Genomic DNA, 22,468 nt, shown 5'->3' on the forward strand with positions numbered 1-22,468 from the left:
TAGCCCGCAAGAACGAAGCGGCCACCTTGGTGGGCAGCTGGGCTGGAAGCAGACGGGGGAAGAGGGGAGCAAGAGTGGGGGCCGCTCGGCTTCCAGCCAGGGCTCCTGGCCACGGCCACCGCCCCCCCACCGCCCCCGCTCCCCAGATGGGCCTGAGTGCGGCCCACACCTGCAGCAGGGAAGCGCCGGCTCCACTCTGAGCACGGTGCGGCAGCCGCGGCCTGGGCTTAGCAAACCCGCAGGAAGTAACAGGCTGCGTCGTCCAAAAAGGACCAAGGCCCTGCCCTATGCCGCCAGCTCCCACCGAATGCACAGCCCAGCACTTCTCAGTGTGCACCCCTTTGGAAGCCAAGAGCATCTGCCCCGGGATGAGGAGGAAGAGGGGCCCAGCCAGGGGGCAGGCCTGCAGGTACCATCTCCTGGCCCCCAGGGACACAGCAGTGTGCCCAGCTGTCCTGGGGCGGCAGGGTGGGGGGGCTCCTCAGGGAGAGGGGGATGAGGCTGGGGACCCCCGTCTGATGGCGGGACTGCTGTTTTCTGGACACCCCAATGGATGAAGTACTCCAAACAATCTGGAAGACCGAAGTAGGATGGCTCTGCCTGCGGGGGTGAGCGGCTGGGCCTCCTCTCTGAGTGGCTGCCCCACCTCCATCCCGTCCAGCAGAGACTCTAACCCAGGCCATCAGATTCCTGGCCAAAGCCCAGGAATCCTGACCTCTAGGGGCGAGGGTCGGGGGAGCTGGCAGGTCATGACTGAGCTCACCCAGCTCCCCGGGGAGCCTCCTCCCCAGCACAGCCCTGCAAGTGGGTGTGCCGGCAGCCCCAAGGAAGCCCCCAGGCCGGAGGAGCTGTGTTCCTGGGTCCCCCGACTCAGGCCGACCTGTTTGCATGGGGAGAGACCACCGGTCCACCCAGGCTAAGCACTCCAGCCACGCTGCAGGTGCCTCACACAGCAGGCCCTGAGGCCGGCGCCTCTTCCCAGGGCCATCTCAACGTCTGGGGGATGGGGTGGGCATGGATGTGTGCATCCCCAGCCCGCCCACCTCCCCCCAGCCCCCAGCCTCAGGGCAGCAGCAACTTGCCTTCCTCCTGCCCTCCCTCTCCTGGGTCAGCTAGCTCAGCCCCAACGCACCCGCCCAGGGGGTGGTCCTCTGCCCCCCAGCCTCAGGGGCCACGCCTGTCCAGGGGCCCCAGGCACCCCTCCTGCTGCCTGCCTGCCAGCCTCTAGGAGACCAGGACCCCACCCTACCCCACACTACCCCTCACAGCCCCCCAGGTTTCAGCCATGCCCCCACCAGTCAGGACAGGGTCATTACCAAGGACATCAGCCCACTGCCCCCGGAGCTGCAGGTCCCTCTGCCAGTCCCGTCTGTCCGGCCACCCGGCCACCCTCCGTCCATCCAGCCTGCGGCACCCGCTCCTAACCAGCTCTTCTGGGGAAGCTGGTCAGGGAGAGACCCCCCTCGGGGGCTCAGAGAGGGCTCCCCTCAGGCCAAGGCCTCGGTGGAGTGGGGCAGGGGCATGGCTGAGAGGTGGCAGCGGCCTTAGCCCTCAGGCTGGAGAGCAGGGAAAGCTGCACACGGAGGGCTTCAGAGCCCCCGGGACTTGGGACCCGGCACTTTACAGTCTACGAAGACACAGAGGACGACGGGACACCCCAGGGCGTGCAGGGGCCAACCGGCAAGGGACCACCCCCCACCCCCACCAGGGATGTTGCCTAAGCACACAGAGTGGGGGGAACAGAGGGACTGTAACCGGGGCTGGTGGGGAAGGCGGCCTGCTGGGCTGGGCTGGGCCGGTCCCTTCTGAGGCCAGGCTGGGCCCTTGCCCGCTGCTGGGACGCACATGTGCGGGTGTGGAAACCAACACTGAATCAATGTGGGGCCCGGAAACCCCCGAGAAAGCGGCCCCAGAGAGACCACGGCCCGGAGCACCCAGGGCAGGGCCAGGCCGCTCTCCCTGAGGCCCGGGGTGGGCCTGGCCGGGGGTGGGGAGCTCCCCAGGCTGCAGTCTGTGCCCGCTGTGGCCAGACGTGGTCTCGGGCTCTGGGACACAGAGCACAGCCAGGGCGTGGGAACCAAATGCAGCCAAACCAGTTTTGGGCGCCAAGCTTGGCGGGGGGAGGGCAAGGAGAGTCAGGTCCTCGGCAGGGGAGCGAGGGTGCGGGGCGGTGGCCGCCAGCAGGTCTCACAGACGGTCCTCAGCCAGCTTGCACACCCGCTTCACCCGGGCGTAGGGCCCCAGGGAGTCCTCGAACACAAAATCCCAGAGCACCTTCACCCACGAGTGGTGCTGCGGCAGGTGGTCGTAGTACTCGGGGGCGATCTTCCGCACCTGCAGGAGGGCGAGCGGGGTCAGAGACGGGGGCCGGGCACGCCTCCCGGCCGCACACACGCGCGTGAACACAAGCTGCACGCATGCACACACACACACACACACAGGGACAGCCTCCCAGGGGACCCATGTCCAGCAGAGCCAGGCAGCTCAGTGCTGCCCGACGCGGGTGCCGCCGGCCTGGGACACAGCAGACTCTGAGCCCCAGCCCTCCTCTCTGCAGCCCGTGCCGAGTTTTTGATCCAGGAGCTCCAGGTGGGCCCGGCTTCCGTGCCCCCAAGCAGCCCAGCCTGGCTTGAATTCTGCTGAGCCACAGTCCTGGCCACACGCCTCTGCCCAGCGTCCCCCCCACCCCCGCTCCTGCCCCCTCTGCCCCCACCCTCAGCCCGCCTCCTCCAGGAAGCACTCCCAGCCTCAGTGCCTGCACGGGCACCCCCACCACTCTTCACTCCCCCGGGGGGGAACGCACCCAGGGCTCACGGCCTGCTTTAGAGGAGAAGATCAGGGAGCGGGAGACCAGACGACCTACTTGAAGCACAAGCAGGGAACCCTGACTTTGGAAAGGCTCACAGCTTCTGTGACCACCTGGGGTCCAGATTCCGGCTCTGCTACTTGCCGAGGCAGGGCCGTCCAGGCCTGAGCCTCTGCCTTGTCTGTGAAATGTGCACAACAGCAACAAGGACGCCCGCTGCACGGGCCTGGGGGGAGGCTGAGGCAGCGCCCCGCACAGAGCAGGACCACGGCAGCTTCGGCAGGAGATGCAGGGGACGCGAGGAGGGCCGAAGGGCCGCACAGCCAGGTCGGACTCCTGAGCCACATAGCCCGGACAGTTGCTCGCACACCACACACACACACACACACACACACACGTGTGCCTGCCACTGCGGCACACTCAGACACACATACCAGCACCTGCACACACGCGTGCACACCCGGACAACACTCACGCCCGTGGAACACGTGCACACTGGGCAAGCACGCACAGACTCCAATGCTCTGACACCCTCCCCACCGGAGCCTCCAGCCACCCCGGGTCTCGGGTCACCCCTGCTCTTTCTAACCCACCAGCCCCGCGGCTCCTCCTCCTCTTCCTCCCTCTCTCTCCTCCAGAAACTCCCCAAACCTGGGGGGGCTCCAGCTCAGGCCCAGTCCTGGGGTCCATGGAGTGCCAGGCCCACCCTGTCCTCTCTTATGCCACGAAGGGGCCCTGCACGGTCACAGGGCAGGGACCAGAAATGAGCAGGGACAGGGGAGGTGGGAGCCCGGAATGCGGTACAGCCAGGCCACCCTGCCGGAAGGGGCGGGCAGCGGACGCGCAGAGAGGACAAGGGGCTGGCCGACGGCGTCCAGCCTGCGTTCAAACAGGTTTTCATTCCCGCACGAGCCCCTGCCCTCCCAGAATCCCCCCCATTCTACAGCCAGACCCCACCTATCCTGGGGGCCTCTCGCGTCGCCCCAGGAACCACAACCGAGAATGCAGCCAGACAGCGATCCGCAGCCCGAGCGTGCCCGGCAGCGCCCCCTGCGGCCCCCCCGCCGTGTGCCACGCACCAGGGGCAGGTTGCAGCCCGGGATGCTGGGGAAGTCGTGGTGCTCCACGTGGTAGCCCACGTTGAAGGTGATGCAGTTGAGCGGCCCGTAGTAGGAGTAGGTCTCGTGGCCCTTGAGGAACATGTAGTGCTCGGCCACGAAGTGGCCGGAGATGGGGTGCAGGCCGAGCCCCAGCAGGGAGCTGGCCAGCAGGTAGACCACGGGCTTGAGCCCCCACAGGGCGAAGAGGGCGGCGTCGGTGGCCAGCTGCACCAGGGCGTTGAGCACCTCCATGCGGGTCACGGCCTTGGGGTGCACGCACAGCGGCCGCAGCGAGTAGAAGAAGGGCTGCAGCGCCAGCCACAGCAGCTTGCGGGCCGGCGTGCAGAAGAGCCAGCCCTCCAGGCGCGTGGGCACGTCCACGTCCAGCCCGTCGCCGCCCAGGTAGCGGTGGTGGTCCACGTGGTACTTCTTGAAGGACGCGGCGTAGGGCACGCCCACGGGCAGGTTGGCGAAGACGGCGAGCCAGCGGTTGTGCGCCGCGCGGCCCGAGCCGAAGGCCGCGTTGTGCGACAGGTCGTGGATGGCCAGCGTCAGCGAGTGGTTCACGCAGCCGCCGAAGGCGTAGGCCCAGAAGAACAGCCAGCGCCACGCCAGGCCCCGCACCAGGCGGCAGGCCAGCAGCTGCACCAGCACCAGCCCCAGCACCGTCCACTTGAGGCGGGGGTCCGGCCGCATCAGGGCCTTGATGGCCGGGTACTTGGCTGCGGGGAGAACAGAGGAGAGGTCACGGTGAGGGCCGCGAGCTGGCCTCCTGGGCCTCTCCCTCCCCCCATCATCCACTGAGCCCCCCGCAGGGACACGGGGGACCCTCCAAACCCGGGCCTGCAGACATCTGGGGATCCCCGGAGCCGCAGAGCCAGGCACACCAGCCTCCCCACCAACTGGGGGCTCGGGGGAGACTTCCCAGAGCAGGGAAGGTATCTTTGCCACCGGCCTGAAGAGCGAGCAGCTGTCACAAGTCACAGCACCATGATGCCCCAAATCCAAGCAGCGGCCGAGAGCTGCAGGCCAGTGCGCTGCGGTGCCAGGGGCTTCCGGCCCGAGGGCCAGGGTGCGTGGGGCTGCCCCATGCGCCAGAACCTTGGAAGGCACAGGGCTGGCCAGGGTCAGGGACATGGAGGGCTCTGGCTCTGGCTGCGGTGTTTCAGTTCTTAAACAAGATCTAAGGAAACATGATAAAATGTTGAATTCATTTATTTTGGGGTGGGGGGTGCTCATTACAGAATCTTTTGTACTTTTCTGTAGTTTGTTCTACAGGAAAGAGAACGACAATGATGGTGGGGGTGGGCGGAGCAGGGGAGGGCCTTCTGGCCGGAAAGCAGCCAGGCCCTGACTGGGGGTGCCCCTGGGGCAAGACAAACTTCCCGTGGGAGGGGGTACGGAGTCTGGTGCTGTGTCCAGGGGTGGGGATGCACAGGGCCAAGGGGTCATCCCACGCTCAGGGTGACAGACCCAGGTCTGCTCGGTGCTCTGGTTCCCAGGCCCTGGGACACAGAGCAGCGCTCTGATGCATGGATATGGAAACTGAGACCCAGGTCAGCAGGGCGTATCCTGGGCACCCTCGGGAAAGCCAGTGCTGGTCTCCAGTGTCTTCATACCTCCTGCCCACAGAGCAGCTGGGCAGCCTCGGGCTCCCAGCCTCGGGCTCCCTTCCCCGGGCTGGTCCACGGACAGGCCCCGGAACCAGCCAGGCCCAGGACAAATCCTGCCCGGCCCTGTCCTCCCACTGACCCAAGAAGTTACTTCCCCTTTGTGCCTGGAAGGGAAGGATGTGACAGGTCCGCTCAGCACAAAGTCCCCAGAGCCAGGCCCCTCCTCCCTCCTCCCAGCCCACAGGCCTTTCTGAGAGCCATCCGGCAGCGCAACAGGCTGCTTCAGATGTAATGAGCTGCCTGTCCCTGGAAGTATGCGAGCAGAAACACACGATGGGAGCAAAGGGCGTCTGCTCCAGTCAGAAGGGAGACTCTGGCTCAGAATCCTCCTGCCTGAGCCGCCCCCCCACAAGTCCCTCTTGGGGTCCCTCGATCTTGCTGTGTGCCCCGGGCTCCATTCCCACCCTCTCTGGGCCTCGGTGTCCTGGTGGGTGATGGCAGGGGCGTGATGTGCTTCACAGGGTGTCTGTCCCCACAGTAAGCAAACAGCCAGCATCTGCTGGAGATGCTGCGGGGAGCTGGGGTCCCCCTCTGCCCAGAAGCCAACAGAAGGCCGCAGGCAGCCCCTCTCCCAGCGCCACCCCCAAGCCTCCGCCTGGTCACACAAACCGCGGTGCGGGCTCCGACACGGGAGCAGGGATTTCCACGGTCCTGAGGACAGCCCTCGAGGGGCCGAGGTGGGCTGTGAACCCCACCGTGAACAGAGCCAGAGCCCTGCCCCACCCCCGCAGCTCCCCCTGCCGCAGCCCTCCCCCTGCACACAGAGGTTGCCTCCAGCTGGGGACAGTGCCAGCCCCCACCCCCACCCCAGGGCCTCCCAGCAGCAGGAGGCCACGGGCCCCTTTGATCCCGGGAGCTCCTCCCTGAGGCTGGGCCACAGACCCGCCTGGCCCCCGCCTGGATGGTCACAGCAAGTGTAGACGCAGTCGCAGGACGGGTGACAAACCTCAGCCCCATCAGCAGCACAGGACCCGGTGTCCCAGGCGGCTGGGAGAGGGCAGCGTTCCCAGCGGGTTCAAATCCTCACTGTGGGTGCGCGTTTCCGGTGCACAAAGATTTCCTACAACTCAGGGGCGAAGACGAACCACCCAGCAGCGGGCGAAGGACCCGCACCGGCGCCGCTCCAGACACCAGCCCAGGAGCCCAGAGAGCCGCTCCACGTGGGCAGTCACGGGAAACGCAAACTACAACCACAGGAGGCCCCGCCGCGACCAGCCCCCCAGAAGGGCCAGAGTCAAAACCAGACAAGGGCAAGTGGCCGCAAGGATGGGGAGCGCCCGGAGGCCGCGTTCCGGGGCTGCTGGAGGGGAAAACCAGCTGGCAGCTACTGGAAAACCGGAATGTAGGATTGCCGTATGGCCCAGCAAGCTCACCTCTACACAGACCCAAAGACTTTTTTTTTTTTTTAAGATTTTGTTTATTCATTTAACAGAGAAAGAGCAAGCAAGCGCACAAGCAGGGGGAGCAGCAGAGGGAGCGGGAGAAGCAGATCCCCTTGCTGAGCAGGGAGCCCACGCGGGCTCAATCCCAGGACCCCCAGATCACGAGCTGAGCTGAAGGCAGACACTTACGCGAGTGAGCTACCCAGGGCCCCCCATTCCCACCATTTCACGGAGGAAATGAAAACCCAAAGAGGGGCTCCTGGGGGGGCTCAGTCGTTAAGCCTTGGCCTTCGGCTCAGGTCACGATCCCACCAGGATCGGTCCCGCATCGGGCTCCCACTCGGCGGGAAGCCTGCTTCTTCTCTCCCTCTGCCTCTCCCCCTGCCCATGCTCTGTATCTTTCAGTCTCAAATGAATAAATAAAATCTTTAAAAAAAAAAAAGAAGAAGAAGAAGAAGAAGAAGGAGAAAGAGGGGCGCCTGGGTGGCTCAGTGGGTTAAGCCTCTGCCTTCACTTCAGGTCATGATCTCAGGGTCCTGGGATCGAGCCCTGCGTCGGGCTCTCTGCTCAGCAGGGAGCCTGCTTCTCTCTCTCTGCCTGCCTGTCTGCAAACTTGTGATCTCTGTCAAATAAATAAAATCTTTAAAAGAAGAAAGACAAAGTGCTGACCCAGGCTGCACGTGGATGAGCCTTGAACGCATGAGGCCGAGTGAAAGCCGCCAGCCACTGGGGCCACGAACTGTAGGGCCAGGACGAGTGGGGGGGACAACAGGCAGTTCCTAGGAAGGGGTCAGCAGGGGCCAGGAGGGGGTGGAGGGGGAAGGCGGAACGGGGGGCCGGAATGGGTCTGCGCGACTCCGTAAGGCAGGATGTGGAAACAGCCACGGCGCACGTCGCCGTGAGTACCACGGAATCAGACACACCAGTGCGGTGGGTTCCCACAGCAAACTGCCGGTTCTGTGTATTTTGCTGCAGTTTGGAAAAACTTGAGAAACTGGCCGCTCAGGGCGGGTGAGCTCAGTGGCAGGACTGTGCAGGCACTGCCCGCTGGGTCACGGGCGGGGTCAAAGGCAGGGTCACAGGCAGGGTCACAGGCAGGGTCACAGGCAGGGCCACAGGCAGGGCCACAGGAGGGGCCAATGGATCAGGCCCGGTAGGGCTGGGCTAGCCAGCCCAGGCAGGCACGAATGGTGGCCTGGCTGCAGGGTGACCGCCAGGGCACGGGGACTGAGAGGGGACAGACCGCTGGGCTGATGAATAGCTTACCATGCCCGGGGGTGCCGCCCACACTGGGCTCACAGCCTCTGGCCTCCTGCCTGCGCCGTGGGAGAGACCTGGCTGCTGTGAAGGTCAAGGACTCTAGGGCTGCTTGGCGCCCTGCAGGCAGAGGAAGACTCGGGGTGGCCAGTGCCACCTTAAGCCAGGAGACCCCATTCACAAGCTGGAGACAGAGACCACTGGCAATGTGGGGGAGAGGGAGGTCAGTCGTGGCCCCAAAGATATCCGTGTCCCAGTCCCAGAAGCTGAGGAGGTTCCAGACCCCGACATGAGAACACGGTCGCACTGGGCGTCCAACGACAGCCACTGACCTTGCAACAGGAGGGTGACCTGGACCGTACAGGTGGCCCAAGGTCATCCCAGGGCCCTCCCTCCCAGGGCAAGCGCAGGCAGGAGAGGGGGTCCCCCGGGGACAGGAAAGGACCCCATGGCCCCTGCTGGTCATGAAGGTGGAGGAAGAGGGGGGCTGTGAGCCCAGGAGCACAGGTGCCTGGAAAGGGCTTCCTCCCCGGAGCTCCCTGGGACGTTGCTCTAGGACGCGTGACTTCAGCCTGATGAGACCCACATCAGGCTTTCGCCGCCCAAGTTGTTAGAGAGCATGTGTGTGCTGATGCCCCCCAACTTGTGGTTACCTGTCACTGGGGCCCGGGGAGACTGAGGGCACCTAGACCAGACAGGAGTTAACAGTGAGCACTCCAGCAGCTGGGCCTGTCACAGGGTCCACTCCTCCGGCCCCAGCCCTGGTCCGTCCTGGCACCAGCATCGCAGGGCCAGGGAGACTCACACTCCGCCCGCCCCCCTACCCCAGCCCCCCCCAGCCCGCCAGTCCCGCCCAGGGGGATGAGAGACAAAAGGACCCCAGCCTGGGAGCCAGGAGGGGACTCAAGGGGCAGGCCTCACCACGGCTTGCTCCCCTCCCAAAGGGCGTGAGAGGGCGAGGGACCCTTCAGAGAGGAGGCCTGGATGCCTGGGCAGAGAGGCACTTCGGGGCAGGGGCGGACTTGGGGCTGGGGGCCCGGGAGGGGCGAATCCAGCAGCCTGAGATCACAGTGGGAGAAAGAATGTCTTCCCGAAGGCCAGGGTGACGAGACGTGCTGGCCACCTCAGCCAGCAGGAACGCGCTCGCCCACAGCCCAGGGCCAGGGAAACTGCTCGCAGAGCGCCCCGCGACCTGTGCACAGGTGGCTGGCAGGGCAGGACCACAGGCCACGGGCTCCACCAGCCTCCCTCTCACCAGGGGCGGACTCCGGGCACCAGCCTCCCCCCTGGTCAGCCAGGAGCCTGGCCCTTGAGGCCTCCCGAGGCACACCTAGGAGGCCCAGGGAGCTGGAGGCCAGCGGCTTCTCTCTCGGGCCGGTTCCCACGCATGCCCTTGGAAGGCGGCCAAGCCCGAGGCGGGAGGGCAGGGCAGGCCACACCTGTGGCAGGAAGGCAGCCTGGCATGCTCTGAGGCAGTGGGACCCCAGCTCGGGCACCGAAGCCAGCACACAGGCCACTCCTGTGCTCCCCAGGAGCGGCTCTGACGTTGGACAATGGGCCCCAGACGCCCCATCTGTCCAACAAAGACAGTAACCCCGCGGGTGGGGAGCTAGGGCGCACACCCCTGCGGTCCCAGCGTCAGGGAGCCTCGTGCCCCTTCCTCCTTTTCCTAACAGTTTCCCAAAGACTCAGGCGCCACCACTGCCTCCCAGCCTTGTCTCCACACCGGAGACAGGGACAACATCCGGCCTGCCCACCTGGGCAATGGCGCGGCGGGGACGGGGCTCTGAGCCCTGCGAGCCTTCTCACGGCTACTAAATGCAGTTTTCTGAGCCGAGAGTAACCATGTCCCATCTTCTGTCTCGGGGCCTGGGTGCTACTCCCGGGCTGACCTGGCCCGGCTTGCTCTGACCTACCCCAGGCCACAAGGGCCACTGGGCCCAGCCATCCTGCTGGAAGCCCCGAAAAGACGGGGCCGACGTCCAAACAGGACTCCAGGCCGCGCAGGGCGATCCCTACAAGGGGCCAAGCACCTGCGCCCCGGACCGCAGTGCAAGGAGGAGCCCCGCAGCCAAGGAGAAGGCAGAGCCCCGGGGCCTTGGCCAGAAGTGCCTGCGCGCCGGGGAGCTGGGAGCGCGGCGGACTCGGACTCTGGACCGGCCCGGCTCCCGGGACGCCCGGCATCCCTGTCCCCTCCACTGCGGGCCGGACGCGCGGCACGTTCTCCCGACCACCTTAATGTTAATGTCTTGCTGGAGGGGAAAAACCACCTTCCCCTGACAAAGGCAAGGCCTCCGGTAGCGCAGGTCGTCGTTAGCATCTGAAAGTTCTGAGGGACGCCCAGGTGGCTCCGTCGGTTAAGCCGCCGCCTTCGGCTCAGGCCCGGATCCCAGCGTCCCGGGACCGCCCCGCAGCAGGCTCCTTGCTCCGCAGGGAATCGGCTTCTCTCTCGGCCTCGGCCTGCCTCTCTGCCTGCTTGTGTGTGCTCCCTCACTCTCCCCCTGACAAATAAATAAATTAAATCTTAAAAAAAAAAACAAAAACAACCTTTTGAAACCTCCTTTTCTTTCCCTCTCCCAACCCCACAGTGTATCACCCGCCACCCTCACAGCCCGGGCCGGCAGCTCCTTCTGCCCACGGACCCCGCCCCGTGCTTGAACAAACCTCCATTTTGCACGAGGACGACTCAAGAATTCCTTCTGGGTCCTGGGCTCCAGACTCGTCCCCACGGAAGCCCACTTGTGTTCTAAAACTTCATCCCCACTGAACACCCCGGGCCTTCCGTGGGGACCCCAGGGAGGCCCTGTCTTAGGGGTGGGGCTATTCCAGACCTGCGTGCCAGAAAGTCAGTCCTCACACAAGGGCAACCGTGAATCCCAACTGCTCACGCCCAGAGCTTCCTGGGGAGCGGGGGGACCTGGGGGGACGTCCCACAGGAGATGCTCGGGAACCCCTGGCCACTCAGACCAGAGGTGGAGGTCACGGGGCATCGGAAGGACTGGGTGACTGCAGCCATGGGCTTCAGGTGTCTCTCCCGGGGTCAGAGACAGTCAAGGGCAGGAAGACAAGACAGGTGCCCCATGGGACCTAGCAAGGTCATGAGGGCGCCAACAGGAGCCACGTCCGCACAACCTGAGGCGAGATGGCAGGAGAGGGGGGGAGTGCGGACGTGGGGAGGACGGGAGGTCCAGCTGGGGGACAAGGGATGTCAGGAAGCCAGGACAGAGATGCTGGGGCAGGGGTCACGGAACGGGCAAGGGGTGCCGGCCCAACAAAAGCGGGACGGCCCGGGCCTCTTCCAGGGCCCAGAAAAGGAGAGCAAGAGGGGGAGAGCCCGGAGGCCGCACAGCGCTGGGCTCCACCCTCTCGGGGACGCCCGAAGAGGGGGGACAGAAGCACATACCCCACCCCACCCCCAACAGCCCCATGGAGGAGCCCTGGCCCCGAGCTGGACCCCCACGCCTGGCCAGCCTGCCGGGCGCACCCAGGCCCCCGGCTCAGAGACAGCAGGATGCACGGGGACAGGCAGGCTTCGAGAGCTCGCTACGCAGGGGGGAAGCACAGACGGCCACCCGGAACAGAGACAAACAGACCCATGCACCATGCAAATGTCTGCGGCCGCCCTGGCGTGGCCCAAGGCAACTGGGCACCTGGCCAGGAACAGCAGCCGTTGTTAGAAGTCGCACTGGCTGGGCTGACACGGGAAGGAGGGTCCGAGGTCCACGGAAGCTCGGGGAAGCGTCCCACAGAGCAGGGTGAGGCCCATACTGCCAAGACTTGGCCTTGGGAGCCCCAGCTCCAGGCCCCCCCCCCCCAGCAGGATGCCCGCTGGGGCCCAGGCGAGGGCTGGGACACCAGCAGGTGCAGGGAACCTGAAACATTCACCCTGCCCGGGAGCGGGCCCTCCCCGCTGGGGAGACAGGGAGACGAGGTTCCCACAGCAAGGTGAAACTACGTGCCTCATTTCCAAAGCCCCCCCAGCCCCCCACCCACCCAGAAAGGGGGGAACAGCTATGCAGGGATGCTGGGCCGGCAGGCAACCTGTGTCCTGGGGCTGAGAGGTGTGGTCGCCAGGACAAAACAGCCAGAGAAAATGCTGGGTCCCAGGTCAGACCTGCCTGCAGCCTGGCTCACCCCCACAGCAGGGGGTCCCTGGGCAGCCCCTGTCCCTCTCTGGGCCTGCTTCGCACTCTCCCTCTTGAAGGTGCTGGCTCGGACCGGCCAGAAGCAGCCTGCTACCAGCAAAGTGACTTCTAGGTGACTTCTACGCATCCCAAGGACCCCACACACAACAGACTTGTTCACAGGACCCAGAGAGCAGGGCAGGAGGGTGGGCCTGGTGGACCCCGAGGGCCCCCACACCAGTCTCCGGAAAGGCCTCCCCACAGATACCGGCTCATCCCCCAACTTCTCCTGACAAAGCCCGCAGGGGGAGGGGAGGTGGAAGCAGGTAGTGCCTGGGGAGGCTGCTGGGCCCTTCCCTTGCCCTCCAGAGGCAGCCAGGGAGGTCCCCAGGCTCCAGGGTCTTCCTCCCAAGTGCAGGCCTCCCACCTGCCCCCTGCTGACCTCTGGACTCTGGCAGGGGCCCCAGGAACACAAGGGCCTTCTTCCTGCCAACACTCTGGACCCTCCCCTGTGCCCAGGCCTGCCACCACTGGACCACACACTCCTACCACCGCCCCAAAGAGGCCACGTGCCATGGTGTGACAGTCCAAGGACTACAGGGGAGGTCCCTGTCATTGCTACTCATTGCTACTCATCTTCTAAGTATTCCCAAGTCTAGAACATTCCATGGCACCCAGCAGCTCACTGCTGACCACCTGCTTTCCAGCCGGGGGCTCCAGCTCTGTCCCTCCCTCCCCCACCGGCTGTTGAGTAACTTGGCAACTCTCCCAAGAAGGCACCTGAAGCTCTCTTAACCTCCTTCCTAAAGGGCTTCCCTGCAGCCCGGCCCCAGCTCTGCGGCCTCCCCACAGGCTCCCCTTTGGAGCCAGGAAGAGCCAAGCCCAACACCTACCAGTGCGGGAGGCACCCTGGGGACCTGGTTGTACACAGAACGTGTGGAAAGTGGCCCGAAGTGCCTTCAGGAGCCACCATGCCCCCCTCACCTGCCTCTCACTATTTTTTTTTTTTTTTAAAGACTTTTATTTATTTATTTGACAGACAAAGATCACAAGTAGACAGAGAGGGGAGGGGGCAGGCTCCCCGCTAAGCAGAGAGCCTGATGCGGGGCTCGATCCCAGGACCCTGAGATCATGACCTGAGCTGAAGGCAGAGGCTTAACCCACTGAGCCACCCAGGCGCCCCTAAATCTGCTTTTTGTTCAGGGACAAACATTTGCTGAAAGTCTCTGGCAGCGAGATGGGAGGGGTTCCCCGGCTGCTGGGGGTGGGGTGCGGCTCTCACGGCGCATCCCGGGAGAGGGACACACGGACACACACACACACATGTGAGCACACGCGCATCTGACATCAGAGCCCAAGAACCGGTGTGAGAACCTGGGGGGCAACGGCACGTGTTCACAAGGGACCCGCCAGGTGAGGACAATACTCCCCGACTGGATTATGCAACTTCACTGAAGTCCGGCGTGTGGGATTTACGGTTATGTAAACTGGGCCTCATCAAAGCTGGTCCAGGTTAACAAGGGGGAAGGTAGGCCCGGGAAGGACGGGACATGCAGGACCGTGCAGAGGCCAGGATCCCGGAGCCCGCCGCCGTGCATGCATCACGGGGCAGGGACAGCAGCTCTCTTCAGGGGCCGGGGACAGAAGAGGATGGACAAGAGGCTGCCCGTGCCCGGACCGGCTCCCCGGGCAAGCGACTTACCCCACAGGGAGTGTCAAGGTCTGGAAAGCAGACAGAAAAAAGAAGAGGTAGGGCGTCTGGGGGGCTCAGTCAGGTGCTCTGCTCAGTGGGAGCCTGATGCTTATGACGCGTGCCAAGCACAGGGCCACAAGAAGTCACGCACAAACCCTTACCCAGCAGGGAACAAGGACTAGGCCTGCTCGGGTGGAAAAGGAGCTGGGGCGGGAGAATGAAGTTCCCAGGGGAAGACAGTGAGATCAACCGAGAGTCCTCGCCTCACCAACCCGCCTAGAAATGCGGGTTCTGCTGGGTTGTCTCCCAGCTCCCCGGGAGGACAGGGATGAAGCCCAGGACGGCAAGAGCCAGAGTGTGGCACGTCCCAGGTCGCAGTCAGTGCCGGAGGGGGGAACCCGGGACCTCCTGGCAGCCTCTGGGGACCTCCTGTCACAGGCCTGTCTGGGGAGCCCTGCAGGCCAGGCCAAGGGGCCAGGCCGAGGGAACTGTGGTGGAGCTGCGCCTGCCCTGACATGGGGAGCCTCCAACCCGGGAGGATGAAAGCTGTCGGCCACAGTCGTCTGCAGGTACAGAAGAGGCCCGGGCCGGAGGTGAAGGCACCTTGCAGGGGTGAGGGAAGACAGGGGGGCAGGCGCCGGGAGGAGGGGGGCCGTGCAGGTCACCACATGGCAATCCTCCCTTTGCCAATCTCTGCCCGCACTGCGCGCTGCCGGCTGGAAATCGGCCGCGAGAGACCTATGTGCAGAAACTGCCAAGTGCCGATTTGCAAATCAGGAGCTTTTTGTTCCCCCCAGAGAGTACCAGCGTAATAACACCGTGTGTGTGTGTCTGTGTGTGTGTGTGTGTGTGTGTGTGTCTGTGTGTGTGTGTCTGTGTGTCTGTGTGTGTGTAGTTTTTGGTTCCCTCCAGAGAGTACCAGCATAATACTGTGTGTGTCTCTGTGTGTGTGTCTGTGTGTAGTTTTTTTGTTCCCCCCAGAGAGTAGCATCATAATACCAGGTGTGGTGTGTGTGTGTGTGTGTGTGTGTGTGTGTGTGTGTGTAGTGTAGTGCAGTATTTCTGAGTAAAGGACATTTAGGCTGAGACCTGAGGGACATGTAGGAGTTTGGTTCTTGAAGAACAGGGGGAAAAGAATTCAAGCAGAGGGAACAGCATTTGCAAAAACCGTAAGGGAAATGGGCAGATGGGGTGCGTTCCACGGAAGTCAGAGAACAAGTCAAGAGAAAGGGCAAAGGCCCGAGTCGGGCTGCCCCACAGGCCAGGGCAGAGGTGGTTTTTTCAGAAAGGGAAGCCAAGTCCTTGGACGATTTCAGGGGAGGATGTCTCCAGGCCAAGGAGGAGGCAGGTGTCAGCCCTGAGTGACCACCAACGGCCTGCGCTGCTATGAGCCCCTGTACCCTGCCTGCCACTCCCGCTGCCCACACCACTTAGGGTGACAGCTCACCTCCCTTTTCTTGGAGAGCCATTCCTCTCCCACAGAACAGCCCTGACTGTGTGGTACTGGGGGGCTTGCCCATCACAGCCCCCTGCCCCCTGCCCAGCCACACCACTCACAGCTCCAGCCAGAGGTCGGAGGCTCCAGGGGCACCGGGAAGGGAGCGAGCTCACTCTCTTCCTTGGAATCTCAGAGTTGGGTGGACGGGGAGGTGGCCCAGATGCCCCCCCGGGGCAAGGGCAGAGAGAGAAAGGAGCCCCACGGTAGGGTGGGGAGCAGTCGTGAATTCCCCTGAGGGCTTCAGCCCGGTTCAGATCTGGATTTTCCCGCCCGGCCCTGAAAAAGCAGCCGCAGCAGGGGCCTTTCCTACCCAAATAACCCAACAATTGCCAAGAGTCTGACTTCCTTGTTTCCTCTTTTGTTTTCCTTTGATTATTTGAATTTGTGTGTGTTTGGTTTTGTTTTGTTTTACTAAGCCTGCGCCCTGTTTTCGTGAGGGAAAAAAAAATCACAAAGCTATTTGTTTTTAAAGACCGACTCAAAGCCTGCTTCTTTCCACCTCCCGCCCGGCTTGGCCTCCGGTCGGCCCTGGGATCCCAGTCCTGCTGGCTCTGTTCCTGCCTTCAAAGTACAGGGAGGCTCAGCCAGTGGCCTGAGAGGTGTGGCTCTTAGGGGCGGCGAGGGCCTCCATTTACTCAGGACACTGTACCCTGGGGAGCCTGTCCCCATGAAGGCAGGGTCTGGAGATGGACTTTGGTTCTGCGGGTCCCCCCGACCCCCCGGAGCGGGTGCCCCTGGGTTCTGACTCCCTCCCACAATAGGCCCCGGTGGGGGGGGGGGCTGGAGCCCTAAAGCAAGTTCACTGCACACCAGCCTGGCCCCGGCTGCCTCCCATGCAGGTGGCCCCGACCAAGCCCCTTCCCCTCTCTGATCCCCACCCCACCCCACTGCCCCTTCCATAAAGAGGTACTAGCGGCTACTAGGCTACTCGCAGAATTTCTCCCAGGCTGGGCACAGCGCAAGCAGCCGGAGATGAGAGGTGGGAGGTACTCCAGTCCTCGGGGAGAGCTCGGGCCTGTCTGCAGAGGTGGTCATCATCATCCGAGCTACACTGCAACATTCACTGCGTGCAAGGCTAAGTACTTAACACTACCTCATTTAATGTGCACAACTCTGAAAGGAGTATAGCCCTTTTAACTCAACCAAGCCTCTGTTTGCTCATCTGATGACTGACGTGCCCAGGGTCACAAGGCTCAGGAGTGAGGAGTGTTGAGCTGCCAGCATGAGCTCACAGCCATGCTCTAGACCCTCCGAAATCTACTGCTCCACAGAGATTAAGAACCTTGAACTAGATTCTAAAACGGCTAGGACCCGCAGAAGACCACGAACAGCCAAAGCAACCTTAAGAACAAAGAAGTCATCCGAGGTATCGTGCTCCTGATTTCTGACTATAGTACAAAGCTGATCAAAACAGTTAAGTTAGCATTAAAACTAAACACGCAGATCAATGCAACAGAACAGACATGCATGTGGTCAAGAGGATGTGCCCACGGAGGCGACAGGAACACGCAACGGGCAAACAGTCTCTTGGCAGGTGCTGCTGGGGAAACCGCACAGTACACGCACCACGGACACACCCGGACGGCCTTCTTACAGCACGCGCGAAATAAACTCAAAATGGATCGGAGACTTGCATGCAAGACGGGAAACCCAAAAACTTTAGGCAACAAGCTCCCTGACATCAGTCTTGGCAGTGATTTCTTTGACTTCCACGCCGGAAATAAAGGCAGCATCCACGAAAAAACAAAACAAAGGGAGACTGCATCAAAGTAAACACTTCTGCACCGTGAAAGTGACAATCAGCACAAAAAGGCAGGCCCCGGAATGAGAACAGAGACCTACAAATCGCGTCCCCAATAAGGAGATGATACCCAGAGCACAGGAAGAACTACACCTCAACAGCAAACCAAGAGAAATTTGATTAGAAACTTGCATAGACATTTTTCCATGGAAGAGACACACAAATGACCAACAGACACACGGAAAGATGCTCAGCACTTCTTATCCTCAGGAACATGCAGATGGAAATGACCAGCGGTCACACCTGACACCAGTCGGAATGGCCAAAACCCACAACGTAAGAACAGGTGTTGGCCAGGATGTGGGGAGAGGGGAACCCTCGTGCGCTGTCGGTGGGAATGCAGACGGAGGCAGCCACTCTGGAAAAGGCTGGAGTTTCCTCAAAAAATTAAACTAGAAACTACCCCACCACGGTGCAGCAGTTCCAGGGCTCCGTATTCAACCACAGAAAACACAAACACAAATTTGAAAACATACAGCCCCCCACTCCGTTCGCTGCCCCCTTGTGTACGAGAGGCGAGCCCCGGCCTCAGCCGGAGTGTCCATCCACAGATGAACGGAGGAAGACACGGCTCTCCCCAAGCCGAAGGAAGGGACCATGAGGGACCCTCACTGAGGAAGTCAGACCTACAAAAAAACCGCGCAATTCCACTTACACACGCCCTCTGAAGACAAAACCGAACCACACCCAGACTCCAAAGACAAAACCAACCCAGACTGGTGTTTGCCAGAGCCGGAGGAGTACAGAGGGAGGGCGGAGGGCATCGGAGTCCACATGGGCACGTCCCGTGCAGCAAGGAGCCTAGAGCCCACGAAACTGCACTAACTTTGTACTGTGCCCGGAAACACCCATAATGGCGTATGTCAACCACGCTTCAATGAAACAAACAAACATGGGGCGCCTGGGTGGCTCAGTGGGTTAAAGCCTCTGCCTTCAGCTCGGGTCATGATCCCGGAGTCCTGGGATCAAGTCCCTCATTGGGCTCTCTGCTCAGCACAGAGCCTGCTTCCTCTTCTCTGACTGCCTCTCTGCCTACTTGTGATCTCTCCCTCTGTCAAACAAGTATTTTTTTAAAAAAGGAAACAAACAAACAAACAGAGCCAGTGGGGCAGAGGAACGAAGGACAGACGGACGGACGGACACCTAGGCAGGGCAGGAGCTGTCAAATGCTGGTGAGGGAGGTAAATGGCTCATGAAGGCCAAGTTCACGAGTCCAAAAACAGATGGAACTGGAGGAATCCCCAGCCCCCAGTGGTAATGGGAATGAGCTACCAGTGCCCGGGAGGGTCAGCCCTGGAGACCTGGTGCTGTCCGTTCCCTGGCCCGCATCACCTCCTCTCCTCCAAGTCCTCCAGGCTTCCCTGCCGCCCTGGCCAGAAGCTTCCCCCATTTGGTTTCAGGGCCCATGGTTTCTCTCTTCAGAGATCCTTTTCTCTATGTCCGGGAGTGCCGAGTAGCACACTGGGCACCTCTTAACATCCTAAATCTCCTTTAAATGTCAAACCCTCTCTGCCAAACACGATGACTGTGCCCATTCTGCAGATTCAGATAAGTTGAGTCCGCAGCCCAGAGGGTCTGGACCCCTCCTCCAGGTAGCTCTGCAAGCCAGGGTAAGTTTCCCAGCCTTCTCCACCTGGGGCCAGGTGCCCAGCGAGCTGTTAAGGACGCAGGGGACAGTCAGGGGAGGGGAAGGAAATGGAGCCCGGCCTTGGCAGCAGGGTGTGGCCAACACACCTGCCCTCTCGGGAGGGGCAGGACCGGGTGATCCCCGAGACCCCCAGGAGTGCACGGGTATAGAGAGGGCGCTCCACAGATCAGACCACAGTAGTGCCGGGTGACTGTCCACCTCCCAGCAGAAAACCACGGAAGTCACCCACCCACCCAGGGATACCAGCCAGGGTAAGCCACAGCAGCCCCGCACTAACTATGCTGCGTATCTGGGGTCTGAAAGCCTTAGAAGTAACAGGATGGGTCTTGGAGCGGGGCGGGACACCAAAGAGAAAACTCTATAAAGATAAAAAGCCAATCTTAAGGGGCTGCCTTCAGCTCAGGTCATGATCCCAGGGGTCCTGGGACAGAGCCCCACAATTGCACTCCCTGCTCAGCGGGGTGCCTGCTTCTCCCTCTCTCCCTCTACCCCTTGCCCTGCTTGTGCTCTCTCTCCCTCAAATAAATAAAATCTTAAAAGGCGGGGAGAGGGGGAGCCAATCCATTTGAATGCAGTTTAAAAAAAAAAAAAAAGAATGAAAAGCTAAGGTGCTGTGAGGGCAAAACGGAGAAAATACATGCAACATGTAAGGAAAGAGTTAAATCCTGCTGTACGGAGAGCTCTAACCAACAAGTCAGAGACCAACCCAAGAGAACAAAGAAAAAAATCTAAGTGGCCAATTAAACTTTGGAAACAATCATCCCCAAACTGCAAATTAAACATAATAAAATAGCACATGTCGCCTAGTCAATCTGATGAAAAGCTTTGCCAACCTCAGGTATAGGCGAGGGAGTGTGGAAGCCACAGCCCCGCCATTTCTGGGGAGGGAGAGTAGCCTGTCCAGGCTGCTGCACACCCTGGGGACTGTGGGGACGGTTTGGTGGCATCTAGTGAAAACCAGGCTGGAGGAGATCCCTGGGTGGCTCAGATGGCTGGGCGTCTGCCTTCAGCCGGGGTGATGACCCTGAGGTCCTGGATCAAGCCCCACATCAGACTCCCTGCTCAGTGGCGAGTCTGTTTCTCCCTGTCTGCCTCTGCCTCTCCCAAATGATATTTAAAAAAAAAACAAAAAACCCGCGAAGTCGAGAGCCCGGTTCCCCGTGGTCCCCAGCAAGGACACTGTACGTCCCCAGTCTAAAAGAAGCCCCTGGCTTGACTGACCACAACTGCGTTGGCAAAAACCACTTTAGAGGGCACTAAATGACAAGAGGAACGGCCACCACGTACTAAGCTGTAAAATACACGTTTGAGGAGACAAAAGGCATTTGGGGGCATATTCCTTTTTTTCTCAAGTCGTCTCTCTCGTAGCGCGCTTGCTTCCTTCCAGGCGTTCGCCGCGCCCGAACCCCGGGACCCGGCTGAGCTCAGCGGGCTCCACCTTCGCGGGCAGGGCGGCGCAGCCCGTGCACGGACGGTCCCGGGAACGGACCCTTGCCCCGCCCGGACCCCGCCCCACGACCGGCTCGAGGCCCACCACGCGGACACTGCGGCTGAGGCGCGCTCCGCAGGCGCGCGGATCCGGGCTGGGGTCCTCGGATCGTGGACTCCAGGACGCGGCCCGAGACGCGACAGCAGGTTCCAACCCGGGCGGGGGGACCCTCGGGGACCCGGGCCGAGGACCCGTGGGCGGAGGGGGAAGTGGCGCTCCCACCCTCCCCGAAGCGGGGGCGAGGAGTGCCCGCTGGAGATCGGGGCCGGCGCCACAGGGACCGCGGGGCTCGGACTGGCCCGCGCCTCCCGACGGCCCCGCGGGTCTGCCCCACCCGCGGCAGGGGCCGGGCCGCGCTCACCGAGCATCTCTTTGCGGCGCTGCGTGTGCGGCTGGTCGGTGTAGACCCACTCGAAGTCGGTGCGGCCCGCGCGGTTGCCCATGCTGCGGCCGGGAGCGCAGCTCGAACCGCGTCGCACCACTCGGCCCCGCTGCACCTGTCTGCCCCGCCGCGCGCCGCGGGGACCCGAGTGCGGCTCGGGGCGGGGGCGGGGCCTCTCGCGGGGCGGGGCCAGGTGCGCCCCGGGAGGAGCGAGGGGGCGGGCCCCGCGGGGCTGGGGCGCGGCCCAGATCTGGGGCGGGTGGCGGCGGCTCCCCAGCCTCGGTCGCGTCGGCTGGACGTGGGACTATCAGCGCGCCGCCCGCGGGAGTCCCCGGGCCCCAGGTCGTGCGGGGACGGCCCGGTCACACGCTCGTTGCTCCCCACCCCGCCTGGCTCGCCCGCGGCCGGTCGTCGGAGCGCCGGTTCTCCCCGCGGCCCAGACGCACGGGCGCGCCCGCTGCCCCTGCGGGGGGGACGAGTCGGGTTAGCGCCCACCTGGGGTGGGGACAGGGGCCAGGAGGCTAGAGATTAAACGCCTGTGACAGTGCCTGTAAACAGGAGGTGCTGGGAGAGATTCACGACGGCGGCAATGCTGCCTTCCCCTGCCTGTCCCCTACCCGGCCCTCCCACGCAACGCAGTGGGCAGATGATGGGTCTGTGGCAACCTGAGGGAGGTGAGTCAGCCCCACCCCTACCTTCAGGAAAATCGAGGGACACAGGGACACGGAAAAGGCTTATTATGACTCAGTGTGAGACGTGCCCTGACACAGGGAGGGGTAGCCAGGATCCAGCCCCGGAGTCTTTTGCACTGGGCTCTGAAGGATGAGTAGGAGTCAGCAGCTAGACAAGGGAAGGGCACTGGTGGAGGAGGGAACAGCAGATGCCAAAGGCTCAGAAGCCTAGAAGAACCCTGACATTTTTTAAATAATAAGAGTCCAGGAGTGGGGGCACAGGGCTCCTCATTTTCACCTTTTCAGGGATTCCTCTCACCCCTCCAGAGCTTTGGAGAGTATGAACAGTTCACCTTTCTAGACCCCGGAGAGCCTGGCCTGTGCTGGGAGATGCCGGGGTAGCAGACTGGCCCGGTAGTCAGTCTGGGCAGGGAGGTAATAAGGGTGAGTTTTCCTCCAGCCTCCTGAAGTCCGTGGCCCAGGGGTGTGGTACACTTGGCAGGCCTCCCTTAGCCCCAGGCCAGATGCTGTCCCACCCAAGCGGGAGAGGAGAGCAACTGCGTGTGACCATCAGGTGGTGGCTCAGGTGTAGGCAAATGGACCAGCAGGAGGCTGGATTCCCAGTCCAACAGAAAGACCCTCAGAGCCTAGCATTGCCACCAGCCCTTGAAGCACCCAACGGGGTCCCGTGGCCCAGCCTGCTGGGCCTTGAAAACAAAACTCACTGCTCCCCAGGGCAACCTGTTCTATTCCCAGCCAAAGGGACCCTCCCACCAGCTGGTGCTTCGCGGGTGAGTAAACCAAGGCTCAGAGCTCAAGAGGGCCTTGCCTAACCACACAAGAATAAGGCAGCAAAGCAGGGAGAGGCCCCTGATCTTCAACTTGAAAAGCCCAGAGGCAGCATGTCTGCCCCCACATTGCCATCAGTGAGATCTGTCTCAGCT

General features: G+C 62.5%; 1 protein-coding gene across 5 annotated transcripts; it reads right to left on the reverse strand.

The window, feature by feature from the left end:
* Window positions 1–9: 9 nt before the first annotated feature.
* On the reverse strand, window positions 10–21,000 carry DEGS2 (delta 4-desaturase, sphingolipid 2). 5 transcript variants are annotated; one of them, XM_059373965.1, is made up of 4 exons: window positions 10,489–10,718; window positions 8,228–8,418; window positions 3,886–4,628; window positions 10–2,334 (listed from the first exon to the last, which is right to left on the reverse strand). In XM_059373965.1, the coding sequence occupies exons 1-4, from the start codon at window positions 10,536–10,538 to the stop codon at window positions 2,188–2,190; spliced, it is 1,131 nt and encodes a 376-aa protein (XP_059229948.1). In that variant the 5' UTR covers window positions 10,539–10,718; the 3' UTR covers window positions 10–2,187. The 5 variants fall into 5 exon arrangements, with proteins under 5 accessions (XP_059229948.1, XP_059229947.1, XP_059229949.1 ...); XM_059373964.1 differs by having other exon boundaries at window positions 10,453–10,718; XM_059373966.1 differs by lacking the exons at window positions 8,228–8,418; window positions 10,489–10,718 and adding an exon at window positions 20,833–21,000.
* Window positions 21,001–22,468: the final 1,468 nt, after the last annotated feature.

Source organism: Mustela nigripes, chromosome 13 (genome assembly GCF_022355385.1).
Source record: "Mustela nigripes isolate SB6536 chromosome 13, MUSNIG.SB6536, whole genome shotgun sequence".
Taxonomy (NCBI): domain Eukaryota; kingdom Metazoa; phylum Chordata; class Mammalia; order Carnivora; family Mustelidae; genus Mustela; species Mustela nigripes.